This window comes from Leptopilina heterotoma, unplaced genomic scaffold (assembly GCF_015476425.1).
Source record: "Leptopilina heterotoma isolate Lh14 unplaced genomic scaffold, ASM1547642v1 Lhet_90, whole genome shotgun sequence".
In the NCBI taxonomy this organism is placed as follows: domain Eukaryota; kingdom Metazoa; phylum Arthropoda; class Insecta; order Hymenoptera; family Figitidae; genus Leptopilina; species Leptopilina heterotoma.
In genome coordinates, this window is record NW_025111194.1 from 158,384 (window position 1) to 178,557 (window position 20,174).

A 20,174-nucleotide genomic window follows, 5' to 3' on the forward strand; every position below is an offset into this window, starting at 1 on the left:
AGTTTCAGGCTGGTTTATTCTTAATTTTATTTCACAGTTTTCGTAAGATTTATGTAAGAACAAGTTGCTGAAAAAGAGCACCGAACCCTGAGACGGAGAGAAGATTTAAAAATGGCGCGTTGTACGTGCTGCCACCTAGCGGCAGTACCCTGCAATTTTCAGTCGCACACGCGCAGTTCCCTGGTTAGCAACGACGTAACGTAAAAAGTGGGGACTACCAACTTTACACAAGTCATTCGGTGCATTAGTTGGTATTCAGTGGTTCCTGTTCGGTAGCGCAGAAGAGTCGGGGTGTTTTAAGTTGATTTTTTAAGTTAGCCCATGCAATACCTCTGTGCCCTGTGAAAAAAACAGTGTACTGGCAAAGACTCTGCATTTGGGGAGCTCACATTTAAAAAGAACAGCCGACCTCCTGTTTGGAAATTATGTGGGATATTGCCGTGGAATTACGATCAGCCACACGTCAAGTCAGCTGACATATTGCGTCCTGCTACACCACAGCAGCCTTCGGTAAGTGTCGCAATCACTTTAATCGTCCCTCGCAAAACCCAATGACTATTTTTATCAAAACATGCGCAAGTCCTATCCCGTCTTTAAACATGATTGTTTCAACTTTGATTTTACGATCTTTAGTTGAACAAACGCCACACACACTCCATGTGGACATTGCGTCTTCCTTCCGTTCCTGTCATCTTCTCTCGCGTTCGCCTCTCCTGCTGCTGCTGCTGTCGCAACTCCAGCGATCTCTTGAAAAAGAGAGGAGAGCTCGCATAGAATGTATATGAATGCTTCGCAATGGGCCACGGACTACGAATCAACAAAGAAAGCGACGCAATTTCGGGCCAAGTGCGTGTCCATGGAACAGAGGCCACAACCATTATCGCCTATTCATTTCCCCCCCTGATAATTATTTCGTCTCTCGAGTCTTGAAAAAGTAAACCTTCCGAAAGGACCCGTTTTCAGCCAATTGGAAACTTTTCTTCTCTAGTTTTGTTACGTCACTGTCACTTAAAAATCATTATTATTTAATTCCCTATTAGCAATAATTATATTCATTTTCATTAGTTTATAGAAATTATTAAAAAAATATTTTCTATTTCCAAAGCATCTATTTATTCCAGTTTCCTGTGACTACACTCCAATCAAGTAATCTCTAAATTGTTTTCTTTAAAACAAAAAATACTGTACTATTGCTATTATTATGAGACTTCTATTATCTAAATAGTTTTTTCGAGACTTCTATTGTAGGCGCTATTTTTTAATGTTACAATACTAAAATGTTTAAGCACTCGAGTGCCTCAAGTGCTATTAAATTGTAATTAGAATATTATTGTTGAAAATATTTCTCTATGTATCATCGTTAAAAAATTCCTCTTTATCTCGAAATCGATATTGAGGGTTTCAATTTCACAACGGAATGAAAAAAAAACACTTTTTCGATATCAATTGAGGTTAGGTCGGGAGGAGGGGAGCGCACCTTGCCTTTTTTTTTAAGACCATGATACCCCTTTTAATGGATAATAATAAGCGAAAGACTATGTTCGTTTCTCAGAAATATTTTTAACATATTTTCAAATCTTGAAAGCAAAATGAGATGTTTTTTAAAAGAAATGAAAATAAAAGTTAATTGAGTGAGTCAGAGTTATTGATTTTGACATTAAAATCCTTCCAGGAAGTTTGGGCCGGGGAAAAATGAATTCTGTTGGTAACGAAATGCGTCACGACCGTCACGACTTTTGTTTTTAGTTTGTGATTTTTGATAAATTTATAAAGTTTGATGATTTTGCGTTCTTTGGTAATGACGTAGAATACAGATACTCTCGTATATGTTGGAAATTTCTATTTCGTTCTTTCACTTTGCTTTTCTTTTGGAAGCTTTTGCATTGTTGCGTTATAACCTTTATGACGTGTAACGCACCACGACAGCGAGAACCAGTGAAGAGAGAGCAACACTTGCATGACACACGCATTCACATGGTTTCACCCCCGCTTGCCCGCGTGTGTACACACCGTGCGGTTATATACTTTCCCCCTTTTTTTCTCCCCCCACATACACACTTTTTTATCATAAAAACCTATTCCGCCATCTAGTGTCGACGATTGGAGGACGCACAATATTCTTCTCTCTCTTTCAAACTCACTCACGCCTCATATATTTAATTTTGTTGGTCTTTCTTCTTTTTCCGCCTTTGTGATTCTTTATTTTGTTCCTTGAGAGAATCAACTATAGTTTCATGTATACGTATAGGTGTAGAGGAACCCAGTTGGTGTTTCTTTAGTTTTCTTTAACGGAATTTTTCATCTTTTGTTTACTTTCTTTCTTTCGAGAACTTTTTTTGATGTCCTGCAAAAAAATTACACACAGATCAAGAAACTCTGGATTCGTCCGGTATTTACGCTTCTAATTTTTTTTATTTTGATTTTTTTGTGCATTGTCTTTTAATTTCTCCTTTGTTTGAGTGCAACATTTCCTTATAAATATTTTAAGGTTACTACGTGTTAATTCGCCAATACATAGCGCGATTAATTTAATAAGTAATCAATTCACTCACTGTGAAGTTTTTCTTAACTACACGCAATATAATCACTTTATTATTATTCCACTGAGTTTCTCCTCTTGCACTCCTGGGTTTTTGTTTTAAAATCGCTTTTTATTATTGCAAATTGAGAAATATTATTTCGATAAATAGAATAAATATTTTTTTTAATAATTTGAGATTAGATTAATTTGTTTTAGATTGTATTTTAAAGATTGCTTTTTTTATATAGAAAGAATTTACATATTTTTTTTCTGTATAATAAAATTCAAATTCCCAGTTTGGAAAAATTGACAAAGTTTGTGGCAAATTTTTGGATATATTGACAAATTTGAAAATAGACAATTTGGAAAATGTGTATTTTAATTCGTAGGAGACCTTGAGTTGCTTAATACGTGCGTTTAAATAGAAAGTAAATAAAAACAAAGTGATGAAATGTACTTTCTTTTTCCGTTTTAGTGGATTTTTAATTTATAATTAATATCTCGTGTATTTATTTATAGAATCTTAAAAACAGATCTCGGATATTTTTTTAATTTTACAATAATTGCGCTTTTTTCAAGTCATGGAATTAATTATTAGGTTAATGACTTCACTAGACTTGTTGATTTTATCAATCGACGAAGTTTTCTGGAAAATACTGTGTGTGTAAAAAAGCAGTTAAACTCTCATTACATTTTGATATTAACTATTTGTCAATTAATAAATAAATATCTTTTGACAGGCGTCGAAGAAAAAATTGTTTTAATCAAAAATTGACAGTTCTGTTGTTTATCGTTCGAAAATTCTCTACATTTTTTGCCTACTTGGTTTTTTTCATTTAAATTCGCAGAAATGTGAAATTGGACTGATTTTCTTGAATTCTGTGCCCAATTCTCGGTTGAATATAGCTATTGCAATAAATAGTGGTTTATTAATAAAATACTTTGTTCTGTGCGCGTTTGTGTTGTAGACAATAAAGAAAAGAGATTCTATAGACAAAGGAATTGGAATGAAACCGAAATCCTTTCCTCGCCATTTCTTGGAAAGTAGGCGCGTATTTCCGTGCTTCCTTTGGCCGTGGTCACGTGTCGATGACTCGTCCACGTGCGGAAACGATGCAAGCGTTCTCGGCAAGGTCGATTCGCGTTCTCTTCTTTCCTCGAAATCAAACATCTCTCATTTTGACTGGGGAATTTCGTCTTGTCTTGAATATAGTACGAATATTGGCTGACTTTCTTTCGTACCAAATTCGCAACTATTATCCTAATAGAAGTTTGAGTATAGAGAAAAATTGCGCGAGTTTGTCGTCATTCGTAGAATTGGTAGAATTCTTATCAAGGTCGAAACAGGTCCCCGTTTCAAGGTCGTCTGGAAGGAATCGAACGAAATTCCTGCGAGGTTTGAATTCGATTGGATTTTTTTTAATGAAATGTAGATTTTTTGATATTGTGTCGGGTCATTGCAGTCTGGGTGTCATTGTCCCCGCAATCAGGTTTCCCACGCATGACGATGCACTTGCCAAATAATGGGACTCTTGCGTGATTTTTATGATCCTTTGAAATTCTCCTCTTTGAAATTTCTCTGTGGGCGGAGAGAGACAAGGAAGTCTTTATTTCGTCGATTTCCATTCAAATTTCACAATTATTCGATAAAAGCACACGTTTCGGTTTTATTGGTTGTAAAATAACTTCTTCATTTTTCCTTTTTTCCCTCTCCGTTTTTTCGAAAGCAATAATATTCTTTGGCTGTGAACAAAAGTTGTTTGCAAATTGGACACGTGGAACAACGTGTTAATTTTTTCCAATGTGGACTGTATTAGAAAACAATTAGTTTTTTAAGGAAATTTTTATTTCCTGAAACTGGTTTTTTAAAAATGGAGAAAATCCTGTTAGGAAATTGTCAATTTTCTATTGTTGGTAGTAATTACACAATAACTCGTAGACAATTTCACACTATTCAAATGAAATTGTTTCCTAACCTCAAAATATTCTGTCTATTTGTCAAAAAATGATAAATCAGCTAAGAAAATATTTTTATCAATTCAATGACACAAGTTAATTTTCTCTACAATTTTAACAAGTTTAAAATGATTTTGTAAACCAGCAACTGTTTGAAAATTGCATTTTTAAAAAAGATAATGACTAAATATTGAATTTTGATTTTTCGTTGAAACAAGGTGAATTTAAATGTGAATGAGGCCTTGATGAATAGGGGACAAGAAAGATTGTGATAAGTTATCTGAAAACACGAGGAGTGCGTCACTGCGTCAGCGCAGAGAGCCTTGCAAGTGCTTTGTATCTATTCCTCTCTGGCATAACATGAGACCACAAAAGTCGTCAAGAACACACGTAGATTTCTAACAAAGTATGAAATTTTGATATCACATCGCAAAACAAAAAAAACAAGGAGCACGTTTTATTTGCAATTACGTCTAACATCCTTTTATGTCATTAAGCGTTTACAGCGTTTATTACTCACCAAATACAAAGGATCCGAGGACTTCCACTTTCAGAAACAATTCATTTCCCCCCCCCCCCCCTCTCTCTCTCTCTCTTTCGCCCCCTTCTGGAAAAACAATTTGCAAATTCTACGCGATTGTTTACGTGACAACGTGTTTTTGTAAAATGGAATGTTTATTAATTATTTTTTTTATCAATTTGGATAGTCCATAATTATTATAAATATGAATAAATTATAATTCTCTAATTGTTATTAGAAAAATATCAACAGTCATTGTTTAGAAATAAGAACAAACAAAAATATTAAAAATATTTTCTTATCTACCTTGTGACTAATTAATCATTATTTTGTCAAACATTGTTATTAATCTTTAATAATTACTTTCATTAAACATTTTTTTATTATAGTCTTATCAATTTTTCCGAAGTACATTTTTTTTATTATTACTATATTTTTATTGGTAATTTATCATTCCAGTGGTTGTCACAACTTTTCTCTCTTTCTTTTTTTATAATAAATAATTTTTTTATCTCGCAATTCTTGAAGAATGGAAAACACGTGTCTTTTACATTTATATATCTATATACAGTGTTTGTATGTATATATACAATGAAGAATGGTGAACACGTGAAAATGGGAAAACAGGATTCTGTGCGTGTTTTCACTTGGCCTCATGGGCTCAAAAACACACCATCATTAGTTGTCTTTTAGTATTAGTTTGAATTCAGTGTTGGATAGACGAATACGCGATAGTGGATACGCCTTACCAAGTTACAGTAACGAATCTAGGAACAGATGTCTCCCTTTAACTTCAAAAAAAAATGTGAAAACGTGAGGATCCTTCATTTTGAAGTTGAGATAAAATTAGATTTCGACTTCGTAGTCCATATGGAGTAGAAGATCCTTTTGAAAATTCTCATGAGAAAGTTTGGGGGGTCGTTTTTTTTGGTATTTTTTTAATGAAAATATGGTTGAAAATTATTGAAAGGAAATTGTTTAGAATAGGCGAAATTTTTTCTTTTCCTTTATTTTGATTTTAGAAATGTACAATTTTTTTATTTTTTAACTTTCGAGTTTTATTTTTATTTATTTATTTTTGTTCTACAAAATAAAATTTTAATTCGACCCTGAATATTAAGGGTGTTTGACCCCTTGACATAACCTCAAACTAGAAAGGTCAGTTTATTGCCATAAAGCAGGGGGAAAACGATTAAAATTTACATATTTGTATTTCTAAAGTAAAAGTTATTCGAACTGTCGAACTGTAAAATAAAAGTTTGATTAAAGAATGAATAAATCTTAGGAATTTATTTACGGAAAGAAAAATCAAAAGAAATATAGTATATGACCGATAGAATTAATTTCTAAAAAAAGATTCAATTGTTGGCTTTGAGATTATCTTAATGTTCTTTTTCTTCTTCTTCTTCTTCTTCTTCTTCTTGGCTAAAATCTGCCCTTTGCGCTTCTAAAACTCACTTGTCATTAATTCCCCCCTCTCCTTGGCTCCCTAATTTCCAAGTCCGTACTCCCCTGAGAAACGAGTTCTAAACTCGCGACAAACTTAATTTACTTAACAAATCGCTAATACAAAGGTTATGTTTCTCTTTTATCGATTTGTATCACGTTTTTTTGAAATTCCTCAATATCAAAGCAGCAGTATCCTGTTTTATGAAACGAGAGGAAAAAAAAGAAGACGAAGATAACAGGAAAGTCACGCAGCAATAAACCCCCTGGGGGATCCGGTGGTTTCGTGATACACTCCTGGCGCTCGTGGAAACTCGGAGTCTCTGTTCGGCTCGACTCGTGAGTTCTTCGCTCTCATTTTTCACTGTGTGGAGAGGAGCTTTTTGGTGGCGTTGAAAAGAAGGAACGGACCGAGTCGCGAAGCGCCGAACGCTCTCCCCTTCCCCGAGAAAAGCTCCCTTTGACCCTGGGAAATTTCGAGAAAAACTTTACCCAAAAAACTCGTAAATTTGAACGGGAAATTGTCGGTCGCCAAGGGGAGTGTGAACTGCGTTTGTCACCTCGTCACCGTCGCCTCGTTGTTTCTTGTTGTACTCGTCCGTCCGCCCAAAGTCCGCTCTCCGCTGGTTCGCCATCATGAAAACATTCGGTCGTCGTCGACGTCGTCGTTATCTGACCAACATTTCCGTCCTCCCTGCTTTCCTCTAATCCTGTATTTTTTTCGTTCATTCCTCATCAAACACCACTCTTGTCGAATTGCCAAGCAACGCTACTGCTTCTTGCTCCAGACAAGGCAAGTCACGCTCAAGTCAAGAAGCAGCGAACGAACATATTATTCAGTCGCCTTTCACGATTGTTGCGCGTGCTGTACGAAAACCACAAGTCAGTGGAGAACCAACTTTTTAATAACGCACATATATATTTCCCTCTTTCCTTGTAGAAATTTCGCGAGTTAAAAATTCGACAGTCTCATCCTAGTCAAAAAGTGGAATACTCTCGAGTGTTTGATGTTTTTTTGTGAGTGTGTGCGCCCGAGACAAAACTCCCAGGGTGAAGTTATATTGTCGAGGAGAATAACGAGGGGAAGTAGGACTACGACGACGACGACAACGCAACCGAGGAACAAAACCCAGTCATTAAATGCCTGAGGGACACTCTTACTCCATGTTGTGCATCGGTTGCAACACACAAGCCTGCTGGAAAGTGAGTGATGTGTGATATCATTTTATCTAATCTACGTGGGTTTCAATGATTTTCGCCTCGCCCTGAATTCTCGGGAAAATTGACAGGTTATGTCCATTGTCAGGCGATAAACTTTTATAGAGACGGAAATTGCCAGATGAACCTCCGCGCCACGCAACACTTCCTTCTGCTTCCCCCAGAAATATTTTCCTTTTTTTTCAATTCTACTATAAATGCTTTCTTTTTTTCTTCATTCCAAGCAATTTTTTCTATTTTCTTAAAGTTTTATTATTTTCAATGTCTCTCGTTTAGTATGAGTAGGTTTAATGACGTTACCTCTCCTGATTCTTTATTTTCTTCCTTTTTCTCCGTCTCTCTCTGTCGTTTTTTTTGGCTTTGTCACTTTCTTGTCAGTTTTCAGTTCAGTGACCACGACTTTGTACTTTGTGAATCATCAATATCTTTTTTATATATGTTAAAATACAGGAAAGACTAAAGAATTCGGAATGATTCGAGAAACATAAAATCGTTTTCTTTAAATTTTTCTCTTTTTTGGGATTTTTTTTCTAAATTTTCTGTTAAGTAGTTTGCTTTTTTCTTGTGTTGTGAAATTTTTTGAGAACTAAATTATTTACAATGTAGAGTCTTTTTTTGTTCTCCGTAAGTCTACTACTTTGTGTTAGATTTTGTTTTTTATTGTTATATATTTATTTTTAAAAGGAGAGGAATTATATATAATTTTGTGAAATTAATTTATTTCTGAATAATGTTTTATTTATCGCTAAAAAAACTACTACTAAAATATGTTCTACTTTTGTTTGAAAAATATTTGAAGGTCGTTAATCATTGTGGAATAAATGAACCTCCACTTTGACAGTTTGAATTTTTATAATATTGAACATATTGAGTAAAAATTGAATTTACAAAAAAGTGATTTATATTTCTGTGCACCTGGAGTGTTTATATTATTTATGAAAATTGTTCACCTTTCTTGTTTTCAAACAAAGGAACAAGAAATAGAATAGCATTGAGATTCTCAAAAGTTTACCTTACAAATTTCTTATAACCATCCCCTAATTTACATAATATGTAAATTCAATGAAAATTGTTAGTTTCGAATTTTCTTTTTCCTTACTAAATCGATAGGTGAAAGAAAATTAATTTAAGAAAAAGAAAAGAAAAATGATTTAAATAGCTGTATAGTAATATTATTGCGATAGAAAACAATGAGTTAGGTTAGTAATAAAAAATACATTTGACACTTGTTACAAAAAAAAAATTAAGAACTAGATTTCTAAAATAATTTTTCTAAGAAAAAAATAACTATAGAATTATTTTTTGTACAAAATAAGTTGTAAGAAGAAAACAAGGACAAATTAAAATAATTTTGCGTACTAAAAGATAGAAAGTTTATTAAATGTCATTTCTGGAAAAACTCCCGAAAATATTGAAAATTTATTTCTTTAATACTGATAATAGTGTGAAATTTTTTAAAATAAAAAAGGGGTTTTAAAAATACCATTAAATTAGAAAACTAAAATAATTTAATAAAAATTAGAAGAAAAGAAAAATTAAATGATTAAAAGGGAGCAAAACGAATAGAAAAAATGGTTAAAATAAGTAAAACAATTGTTGTATCTAAAAATGTAAGCAAATTAGAAAAAAAGAATTACATTAGGTACTTGAAATTATTGATCTATTACGTTAATTGATCTCAATTGTCAATAATAACAGTTGGTTATATTTAAAAATATAATTTATTTTCTGTAACTATTCTCTGAAATTGTATAATCAATGAATGTGTGATAAATAATAATAATAAAAATAATTTTTTTGTAGGTGAAGACGTGGTGACAGTCGTCAGTAACGGTGCAATTGAAAAGAAGATTGAGGAAGCAGAGAGTCACTCACTCGGTACTGAGCTGACTGTGAATAATCACTGTTTGTTAGGACAGTGATCAAGACAACACACACGTCAAGTAAATCATTATAGAAATAATTTCCTTCTTTTTTTACTCTTAAATAAAAAAAATCGAGGACTCGGAGAAAGGAGGTGGTAAATAAACAGGAATTGTTGTTGTGTATGATAGAAAGAGCAACAACAACAACAACAACAGCAACTAGGCTAGAAAAAAAGGAAGGAAAAGTGTGAGAGGAAGTGAGAAGGACGCGATACATAGAGTAATGGAACGCGAGTCGAATCCTATGCAAGCTCTATGCCGGAGCGGCTGCGGGTTCTATGGTTCACCAGCGACAGACGGACTCTGTTCGCTATGTTTCAAGGAAAATTTAAAAAAGAAACAACAACCCCCCGTATCAGCCACGTCTGTCTCAGCATCACAGACCGTCTCCAGCAACGCTGGCACGTTGCAAAGTAGCTTCGGCAGTCCCGCCTCGACAGGAACAACCGCACAGCCCACCATTCCCACCATACCCCAAACAACGACAGATCTGCCCGGTCCAAAAGAAGTAAGGATTTTCTTTCTTTCCTTTTTTTCACTCTTGATGAATGTCAATCCATTCACATACGAGCTTTTTCATTTTTTTTGGCAATTTTATTTCTTTTTTCAGGGTTGCTATAAAAATTTACATATTTTGATTATTAACTTCTTTCACCTTTAATATTTTGATTTTTCTCTGATTTCCAGACAAAATTTTAACTTTTTCCCTGACCCTAAAGAATATTCTGATTCACTCTAAAAATTATTAGATACTCAAAAAAGTGTTCTATTACACTTATTTGCAAATTTCTTCCAAACTAAAATTATTCAAAAACATCTATAACTTCATTTTTAAATAAATATTTAATCATTATTATTTTTCCATGTGAATTAAGATTTTCGAAACATTTGAATCCAAACATTTTTGAAATTCAACAACTTATTTATTATAAAACATGAAGATATCGATAAATCCGAGTCTTCGACTTGGAGTGATCAATTTCTTAATATTTTATAATAATTAATGATAATTAAAGATGATCGAGTGATAAAATCATTGTTTTATATTATAAAAATATTGTTACTGTAACTTCTTCAAAATTATTTTCATCATTTCAATTCAATTATTATTTTCTAGAATTTGTAACTAAAATTCTTCTTTAACTCAATTATTTTTAATAATTTCCGAAAAAGTTCTTTAAGAATTTTCAAATCCATTTGTTTACAATTCAATTTTATGTGAAATTTCGATTATTTGGAAATTCTTCAATTAAATATATAATATTAGAGAATAAAAACTTCAAATAATTATATAGTTAAAAGTATAAAAATTCAAATTTTCAAAGATTTCAATTTAAAACCTTTTCGAAATTAATTTATTTCCAAACATTCATGCTATAATGCTATTAATATTCAATTATTATCTAAAACTTTACCAGAAATTCATTTTTAAATTAGTTTTTATTAGAAAATTCTACAAAAATATAATTATTTAAAAAAAATAAATTATTTATTCAATATCTAATTGATTGTTTCTTAAAATTTAATTCTCAAAAAGAATTGAATTTTATTTTTTCAACAAATCTTTAAATAATTCAATTCTTTTGACGAATTTTAATACAATTTTTAAGGATAATTACATTTTTCGAAGAATTCGGTTAAAACTGTATTTTAAAAAATTGAAATTCTGCTATGAGTTTAATTATTTATGAAAATAATTGAATTTCTAAAAAAAAAATTTTTTATTTCCGAAAAATAAAAAAATTTAATTTCAGTTAAATTTTTATTATTTATGACAGTAATTAAATGTTTGCGTAGAATTTTATCAAAAACTTTTTAAAATAATCGAATTCATTTCGAAAATTTGATTGAATTAGTAGATATTGAAAATCATTGAATTGAGGAAAATTTTTGAGAATAATTTAAATTTTGCCAACAATTTTATTCAAATTTAAAAAAAAATGAATTTCGGTAAACAATTTTATTAGTTTTAAAGATAATTTAAATTTTGATTTTTCCCTGAATTTCCTGATTTCCCTGACCTGTGGCAACCCTGTTTTTCTTTCGTTTTTGTTTACACATGTAAATGTAATTTTTCTATAATTTATCTTTCTTAATTTTTAAACTATATTACACATCTAATTATAAATATTATATGTTGCAAAATTGTAAATGAAAAGTAGTCATTATAAACTGAATAATTTCTCTATAAATCATGGAAGTCACTTGGAAAATTTATGCAGAATTTTTTTATTTTCCACAATGATTAATGGAAATTATTGAAACTTTATAGAGTTTTCCAAAAATTCTAAATTTTTTCCAGTTTCACATATTTTTTTCTTTGATAAGTTTATTTGATGATGCTCAAATCGCTCAAATCTATGACATAACCTCAAAACTTGAAAGTTGTTTTCACTGCTCCAAAAAATAGAATTAAAATTAATTGCGGCAAAATTTAGATACATTTATTTGTATTATTTTTAGAAGTAATTATTTTGAGAAGAAATTTTATAATGAAAAAACAATTTTATGTAATGCATTATTTTTTCGATAAATTATATGAATAAATAATATTTTGCTCCAATTTCCATAAATAACAGGTCACTTCGATATATGAAAGAACACTTCAAATTGTTAAAATAATAATAATATTTAATGAAATAATAAGAAATATTTTTATTATTTGGTTTTTGTTGAAACTTTTTGTTAATTACTTCCTTATTTACATAATAATATTTCAATTAAATAAACATAATATTTAATAAAATATTATTATAAATACAATTCTATTTATCGATTATTGATAATTAATATTTTATTTAAGAAATATCAAAGATAATACATATTATTTATTAATTTTCAAAATATTGTTTACTAAATTTATAGAGAAAATGCAAAATGTAAAAAAATTATGCTTTGGCCTAATCTAATTTTATGAGTCAATTTCTCGAAATTAAACAAAATGAATTAAAAATTTAAAGATAATTTTAGCTGGAATTATATTTATGGAAATTATATTCAAAAATTCACTATTAATTTATCGACCCTTAAAATGCATAAAATTTTTAATTTTGCCTTCTGTGAAAATCTTGAAATTTTCTGTTTAGAAAAACCTTTTATTTTTAAATTCAGCATTTTATAAATTTGTTAAGGTATTTATTCAAGTTTTGAAAACTGTCAATAGTATTAATTGAAAAAAAATTGTTTGTGAAGCATTTTCAGAATAAAGTTAACAATGTAAATAGTGTATGATTTAAGAGTAAAAAATTGTTTGTATAGATTTCTTTTTTTTTATATATTTATATAAAAGTACGTAAAATGTAAAGTTTACAAACTAAATGTTGTACGTGATTGTTTTGAATTTGAAAAATTTTCTCCACACCTTATGAATATTAATAATTTCATTATTTTTTTCTACTTGAATTTATTAGAGGAAAATAATTCTTTATAGAAAATGTAATTTTTCCCTCAATATATTTTTGTAACAATTTATTGGAAATCTATAGAATTTCAATTTATAATGACAATTAGAAATTTTTATTGTCACAAGAGTAGATATTTGATTTTCTCGATTAAAAATTATTCTTCACGTGTAGCAAAGAGAAATGTTGTCGCACTATTTGACAATAATTTTTAAAATGTAACTTTAAACTTTTTTTTCGAGTTAAACGACTGATAAAAGTTTACGTCTCTTTCCGATTAAATTTACTTCTATGTTGATAAAATGAAAAGTCTTTTTTTCGATTAAATTTGTTTTTTTATTGATAGCACGATTATGTTTAAATTTTTTATTTGTTAATGTTAATTAGTGTGTTTGTTGAAAAGATTCTGCATTATTCATGCAACAGTGAATTTATTTGGAAAAATTATCATAGTTCAAGACGAAATTTGTTTTAATTTTAATACAATTGGAATTTTTTTCCAATACATAAAATCACATAAAATTGAAGACTTGTCAATATTTATTGACACAGTAACCTGCAAAATGAAATGAGAGTTGTCGAATAAAATAAGAATCTAAAAATTGACAAAAGAGTTTTTTTCGGAGATAATATTTTTTTTTTCGATTTTTGGAATAAATTGTCAGTTTCAGTTGTTATGGCAACGGATTGAAATTAATTTTTCTTTTTTGTTTCGGCAATATGGTGCCAAATTTTTAGTGAATAATGTCCTCGAAACATGTCGAATCATCCAGTAAAGAACGCGTGAAGAAACGACGAGTAAATTGCTTTCTTTCGATTAGATTACAATGCGACAGACATCAAGTGCCAATCCGTAATTTGTGACGGTACGTCTATGGATTGGACTGTTGTCAAAAATTCTTCTTATAACCAAAAAAAAAAAAAAGAAAAAAATGATTATTTTCCACTTTCTGTAATGAAACGTAATTTACCAGTAAATTTCCAAGTAAATTTTTCTTGTACTTTTCAACAAATTTACAAATTTTGAATAATATATACCATTTATTTTGTTTTTCAATACAATTTTTTTTTCAAAGGAAAATATTTCTTTTTTATAAGAAAATATTAAATCTATTTCTATAGATAACAAATTTACCGACCAATTTTTATTGGTTTATAATTCAATTCAATCAATTTCAATTATTTGTAGTAATTTAAAATTTTTTTTCTTAAATATTTTTATTGTAGGAATTTTCTTACAGAGTTTCGAACGTTCAAATGAACGAAATTTTTTTTTTCGCAAATATTTAAAATTACTATAAATAATTGAAATTGATTTAAATTCAGAATTAATGTTTTTGAATTAGAAACAATTTTTTCTAAAAGAATTCAAATTGAAAAAAGTAAAATAAAGTCGTTCATTTGGTAGAAACTTTAGAAACACTTGTAATTAGTACTTTTTCGATTTTAAATTTTGAATATCTGCTTCGAGGAGGAGAAATTTTAATTTTGTAATTTTTTCCAGATAAGCAGAGACGATCAGGAAGATGAAGTTGCAAACAGTAGTGGAGCTACTGAGGGGTCGGTTAGCAGTGGGGATGTCGACGACTGTTTTGACGGGAAAGAGACTGATAAAGACTCCAAAAAGAAGAAAAACCGTTGCGCCGTTTGTCGCAAGAAAGTGGGTCTGACAGGTGTGTATTTTTTCTTTCTCGAATTTTCGTCTTCATTTTTTAAAAATAAAATTGTTCTCTTAAATAATCTGAAATTAATTCTTTTTTCCTCTGTTTGTTAATATTTAAAGGATTTGAGTGTCGATGTGGTGGACTCTTCTGCGCTGTGCATCGATACAGTGACAAGCACGACTGCAAATTCGATTACAGAGAAATGGGCGCGCAAGAGATTCGACGTAACAATCCAGTTGTTGTTGGTGAAAAAGTGCAAAAAATTTGAACAATTTTTAGTGTGTAGAGAAATCGTTGGGGAAAGAAAATGGTTATATAACAATATAAACAAAAACAAAAATATAAAAAAATCATGGAGATAAAACGAGATAAATTATCTGGCAGCTGATTGCACATCGAGGAACGATTTTTTTTTGTAGCGAGTGAAAGATTTAACAACAACAAAAATATATATATATATACAATACAAGCGTGTGCGTGTGTATGTAAAACGTATACCTGTATTTTGAGTGTATGGCCTTTTTTTTAGAGAAAAAGTAAATTCGATAAATGCGTAAAGTCGTCGGGCTATATATAAATATATATAAATATAATTATTAACAAAAAAAAAAAAAGAAGAAGCATAGTAAAAGACGAAAAAATTTTAAGTCTATGACGACGTAAAAAAATTTAGGAAAAAAATCTGTATTTGCGCGAGTGCTTTTAAAAAGTGTGTGTCAAAAAATGAAATTTAATGATTGAATGGACATTTTTTCGGTGAAAAAGTGTGAGAGAGAAAAAAATCGAGAATGCCAGTGCCATGTCAGATTGTCATCTAGTGAGAGTTTTAAAAAAGAAAAAAAATCTGGTTACTAACTGCTGCCAGCTTACTACTACTATTACCTATTATTATTATCATTGATTATTACGGTTTTATTATTATAATTATTCTATTATTACGTTCATTTAATTTACTTAAAAAAGTAAATTTGCGCAAAAATATAAAAACCAGGGACAATGCAAAGTCGCAAGTTTCTGTTTAAGTAGATGAAAAAAGAAGTAAATAAATAATTTAAAAAAAACGGAATTCCTGGTGCAGTCAGTCGATTCAAAAAGTATCTTGTTAAAAATGAAATGAAAAAGAGGCGGTTAATCGATCCATCGGATGTAGACAAATTTGATGCGTAAGTGTTTTTGTTTTCCATTATTATTAATATTATTATTATATTATTATTATTCTATTATTATTATTATTATTATTATTATTATATTATTATTATTATTATATTATTATAATCGTCGAAAAGGAGTGTTATTTAGGCGATGACTGACGTTGATGGGTGATCACAATTCTAGGTTTAACGATTAGTCTAATAATTATTACGAGGTTTTTTTTTATTCAAGTATTCGAGCAATTGAACTATTCGTTATTTTTTAAGGTTTTTATTTCAAAACATTATTATAATGTAACATGTTTTCCTTTTTTTTTAAAAAGGATTTAAAATGTAGGGAATTTCTCCATTAACACATTTTTGTGTAACACAATTTTAATTTTTATCTCTTTTAAAAGAAAGAATTTTATTTACACCAAATAATGAGCGTTAAACGTTCTTTAAATATTTAAAAGAAATGCACAATTATTTCTTTTCCTACAGTTTTGTCGAAAATTTGTTCAAAGTTTGCAAGGGTACTTGAAAAAATGATTGAAAAAAAAATAAACAACCTCTAAAAATATATTAGCCGATTGATTCATAAAAAGTAATGCAATAAAGTATAAGTAGTACTGTGTGTTTATGTCCAATCTCACCGAGAATATAACGAGCATTATTACTCATTAAATACTGTTTGAAATTACGTTTTTCGAAATACTGTTTATTTTTGCGCTAACCGTCCGCAAAAAAAAAACTTAATTTTTAGAGAGCTGGATTAATATTGAAAATTTTCAGCTGCTTTTTGAGTGAGTGTGTGAGAGAGCGAGAGAGTGAGAAAATTATTTTTTTCCAACTGCGCGAGGTATTCCGACAATGCAATTTTAGCTTTATATTATATAAGTAATGGTTAGTAGAAAGATTAGAGGCCGGGAAATAAAAAAAATGAGCGAAAAAAAGAAAAATGATTTTGTTTTTTTTCTTTTTTCGGGGGGATTGTAAGGTTTTTTTTGTATCGCTGTTCGATACGAAACTTTCCATGGAAGGATAGATAGAAATGAACGATTTCTAAAATGGAATTTTAATTCCTTTCGTGACGAACAAATGAGAATTTTATTAAAAATTTAATAGAAATAAGTAAATGAAGAAATTTTTTGTTCTATGCGAACAACTTTTATAAAGTTTTTTTTTAATTGTAGTGTAAATTTTAATGAAGTTCAGTTTTTTGTTATCGAAAAATTTCAATTATATTCAAATTTAAAATATACCAATAATAAATTAAATGTTCTTTTTTTATTTCAATTTGAAAAGTTTTAATATTTATCAACTTCCGAAGTTTTTTGTACAAATAATCATCAAATTCTCAAGTTTTAATAACGATTAAATTATCAACTTATTGAGTTTTAATATAAGTCAAAATTTTATTTTGAAAATTAAATATCTCCATTTTAATTGAAGTAATTGTAAGTTTTATTTATAACTTAATATTTTTGTTTAAAATAAAATTCTCATGCGAATAAAAATTTTAATGAAATTCGATTAACGAGCTCTTGAAAATAATTTTTTGTTTTATTTTTCAAAAAATGATTCCGTCTTTTTTAATTTAGAAATAAAAACTTGGTCTAATTTTTATCTAATTTTTGAAACATTTTTATTTAATAGCCAATTATCTTTTTTAAAATTAAGACGAAAATTGGATAAAAATTATTCAAGAATAGAGAAAGAAAACATTTTTGTAAATTGTAATTTTGTCTAATTTTTTTTGTAGATTGTTCTCTTTTTGAAAAATCGAATCACAAAAAGGGAATAGTACACAAAGTGTAAAAATTTCACTATGAGAGAAAAAGGTTTTTTTTTTTTTTTATCGAAAATCGTTCATTTCAGTTTTATGAGAAAATTCAATAAATCCCAATGTTATTCTTGTTGCGAAGCTTACGAGGCATTGTTAATCGTCCCGTAAGCTATATTGTAAACTTCAATTTACTATTCTAGAGAAAAAACATGATTTTGCTTTTTTAAAAAAAAATCTTTCATGTAATTATAAAATTGGTTTTTTCTTTTTTTTTCAATAATTTTAATGGTTTACGGGAAGACTAGAGGCAAAGCTTTAGGGACAATATTGCACGACTTCTTTTTATTTCCGCTCCTCCGATACTGGTTACAAGAGAGAAAAAGATGAAGGAGATTTCGAAACAAAAAAAAATAAAGGCTACGCGATGTATCACATTCGGACAACGCACGAGAGTGATTTATCAAAGTTATAATATCGACGGAAAGATTGCCTTCAGGCCTTCATCCTATTTTAGGCATAGCATATTTTTCTAAGATATATATTCGCAATATCGGAGTAATCTTGCCTAGCGAGAGAGCAAACCGACGGATTAGGAAAAGAACAAAAAAAAAAAAAAGAATAAAAACTAAAAACAGGTGAAGAAAAAGAAGGGAAATAAAAGCAATTCGAATTTTTGGGTGTGAGTGGTTTTTTTGTGCGTGTGAAAAATAAAAAAAAATATTAAAAAGAAGAATCTAATAAAGGAAGAAAAAAAAATCTTAAAAAGTATAAACGTGGATTTTTTTTGGGATTCAAGAGAGAGACTGTGGAAGACAATGGCGAGATGAGTAAATTTTAGTAACATTACATAGATATATTTACAATCATGCAATGACGAATACAAGATTTAAAAAAAATATATATGAGTGACAAAAATATTGAATCGTCAGTGAAGTTTGTATTCGGCTGACTACATAAGGACGTAACATGCTTGTAATTATTAAAATTGATATTAGTAATATTAAGCGATTAAAGGTAACGTCGACTTTAATATATTATATGATTACGATTACTATCCTTCGAATTCAATTTTAGCCTTTAGGTTCCGGCTTAGATGAACAAAAAAAAATCGGAATTAGTGTGTAAATACACCTCTCCACTCTCTACTTCCCCTTTTAAGAAACAAACAAAAAAAAAAAGAAAAAAAATCTTCTAACACAGTTCTTGACATTTATATAACCATAGTGGACTATATTTATGTATATTTAAAAAAACGAGAAATATATATTAATTCGTCACCATAAAAAAAAGCCGATCTATTCTTGCGTTTTAGAAAAATATCGCAGGTGGCACTTTTTTTCTCATTTGAAAATTCTATTAATTTTTATCAACTTGCTATAATATTAATGCGCATTTTTCTATGGGAGAAAATATTTTTGAATTTATAAAAAATAATGGACATATTTTATTGACAATTGAATATTTGTAATTAATATTATTTACAATAATAACTGATAATAATTATAATATTAATAATAATTCACAATATTAATAGTAATAATAATGAGTAATAATTTTGAATTAAAACAAATTCTTTAAAACAAAATTAGTATTTTTATTTCAAACATGCAGTTTTTTTTTATTAAGAGTATAAAAAACAAAATTATTTTTCTTCCTGTTTACAAATTTATGATAATAATTTCTCTCTATAACGAACTATTTAGTTTTATTGAAAAATAATTTTGTTTTCAAAAATAAAATATCTATAACTAAAATAAAAAATCTAATTAAAATCTCTATTATCAACTTGAAATTTAAAATATAATTGAATATAAATTACATTTTTAAATCAATTTTAATTATAATTGAAATTTTCTTCTTTCGAATTTGAAAAATTTCTTCTACTGTAAAAAATTATATTCAATTATTTAAAATGAACTGTGATTTAAGAATTTCTTTAAATTAACATTTTTTCTGGCGAATGGAAAATACTTATGTTTCAAAATTTAATTTTTTGTATTTTATATTTATAAAATAAATAAAAACAATCAAACTCAATGGTTCTTAAGTATTTTCTCCTTAACAATTAACACGACAAAAAAATTCGAAATTAGAATTTAAACAAATTTCTTTCGAAAAACAAAATTTTTGTTAAAAAAAAAGAGAAAGAGGAGAACAAGAAATTTTTTTCGTTTGCTTTTATTCAATACAAAACTTTTGACAGTCCTTTATATCACAATTTGATTCACACAACTAATTAACCAACTAAGCAGTCACTAGATTTTTTTTATTGAGGTACTTGGCAAAGGCTTTGAATGCTTTTTTCGATTTTAAAGCGTTTGTCTTTGGCCTAAGATTATTAAATTCAGTCCATGCCGTTTAAACAGCTTCTTTTAAAAAGAGAAAAAAAAAGAGAAAAACAAAAATTCAAGGCAAGGTAACCACCAGAACTGTGGACCATGTTTTTGTTTTTTTCTTTAATATAACAACTTAAAAAGTCGATTAAATTCAATCAACTCTTTTTTTCAGTCTTTCTGCGTATCGAAATTTTTTTTTTCAAATTTTGAATATAAAAAAAATGTTGTTCCTGTATTTTTTATTTCACACTTAAAAATAAATAAAAAT

General features: G+C 28.9%; 1 protein-coding gene across 4 annotated transcripts; it reads left to right on the forward strand.

Annotated features, from left to right (window-relative positions):
- The first annotated feature begins 235 nt into the window (after positions 1–235).
- Positions 236–16,743, forward strand: LOC122511890 (AN1-type zinc finger protein 6). 4 transcript variants are annotated; one of them, XM_043627444.1, is made up of 5 exons: positions 236–510; positions 9,465–9,604; positions 9,716–10,094; positions 14,492–14,660; positions 14,771–16,743. In XM_043627444.1, exons 3-5 carry the CDS (start codon positions 9,810–9,812, stop codon positions 14,917–14,919), a joined length of 603 nt encoding a protein of 200 aa, XP_043483379.1. In that variant the 5' UTR covers positions 236–510; positions 9,465–9,604; positions 9,716–9,809; the 3' UTR covers positions 14,920–16,743. The 4 variants fall into 4 exon arrangements, with proteins under 4 accessions (XP_043483379.1, XP_043483377.1, XP_043483380.1 ...); XM_043627442.1 differs by having other exon boundaries at positions 9,465–10,094; XM_043627445.1 differs by lacking the exon at positions 236–510 and adding an exon at positions 2,240–2,389 and having other exon boundaries at positions 9,465–10,094.
- The last annotated feature ends 3,431 nt before the right edge of the window (positions 16,744–20,174 follow it).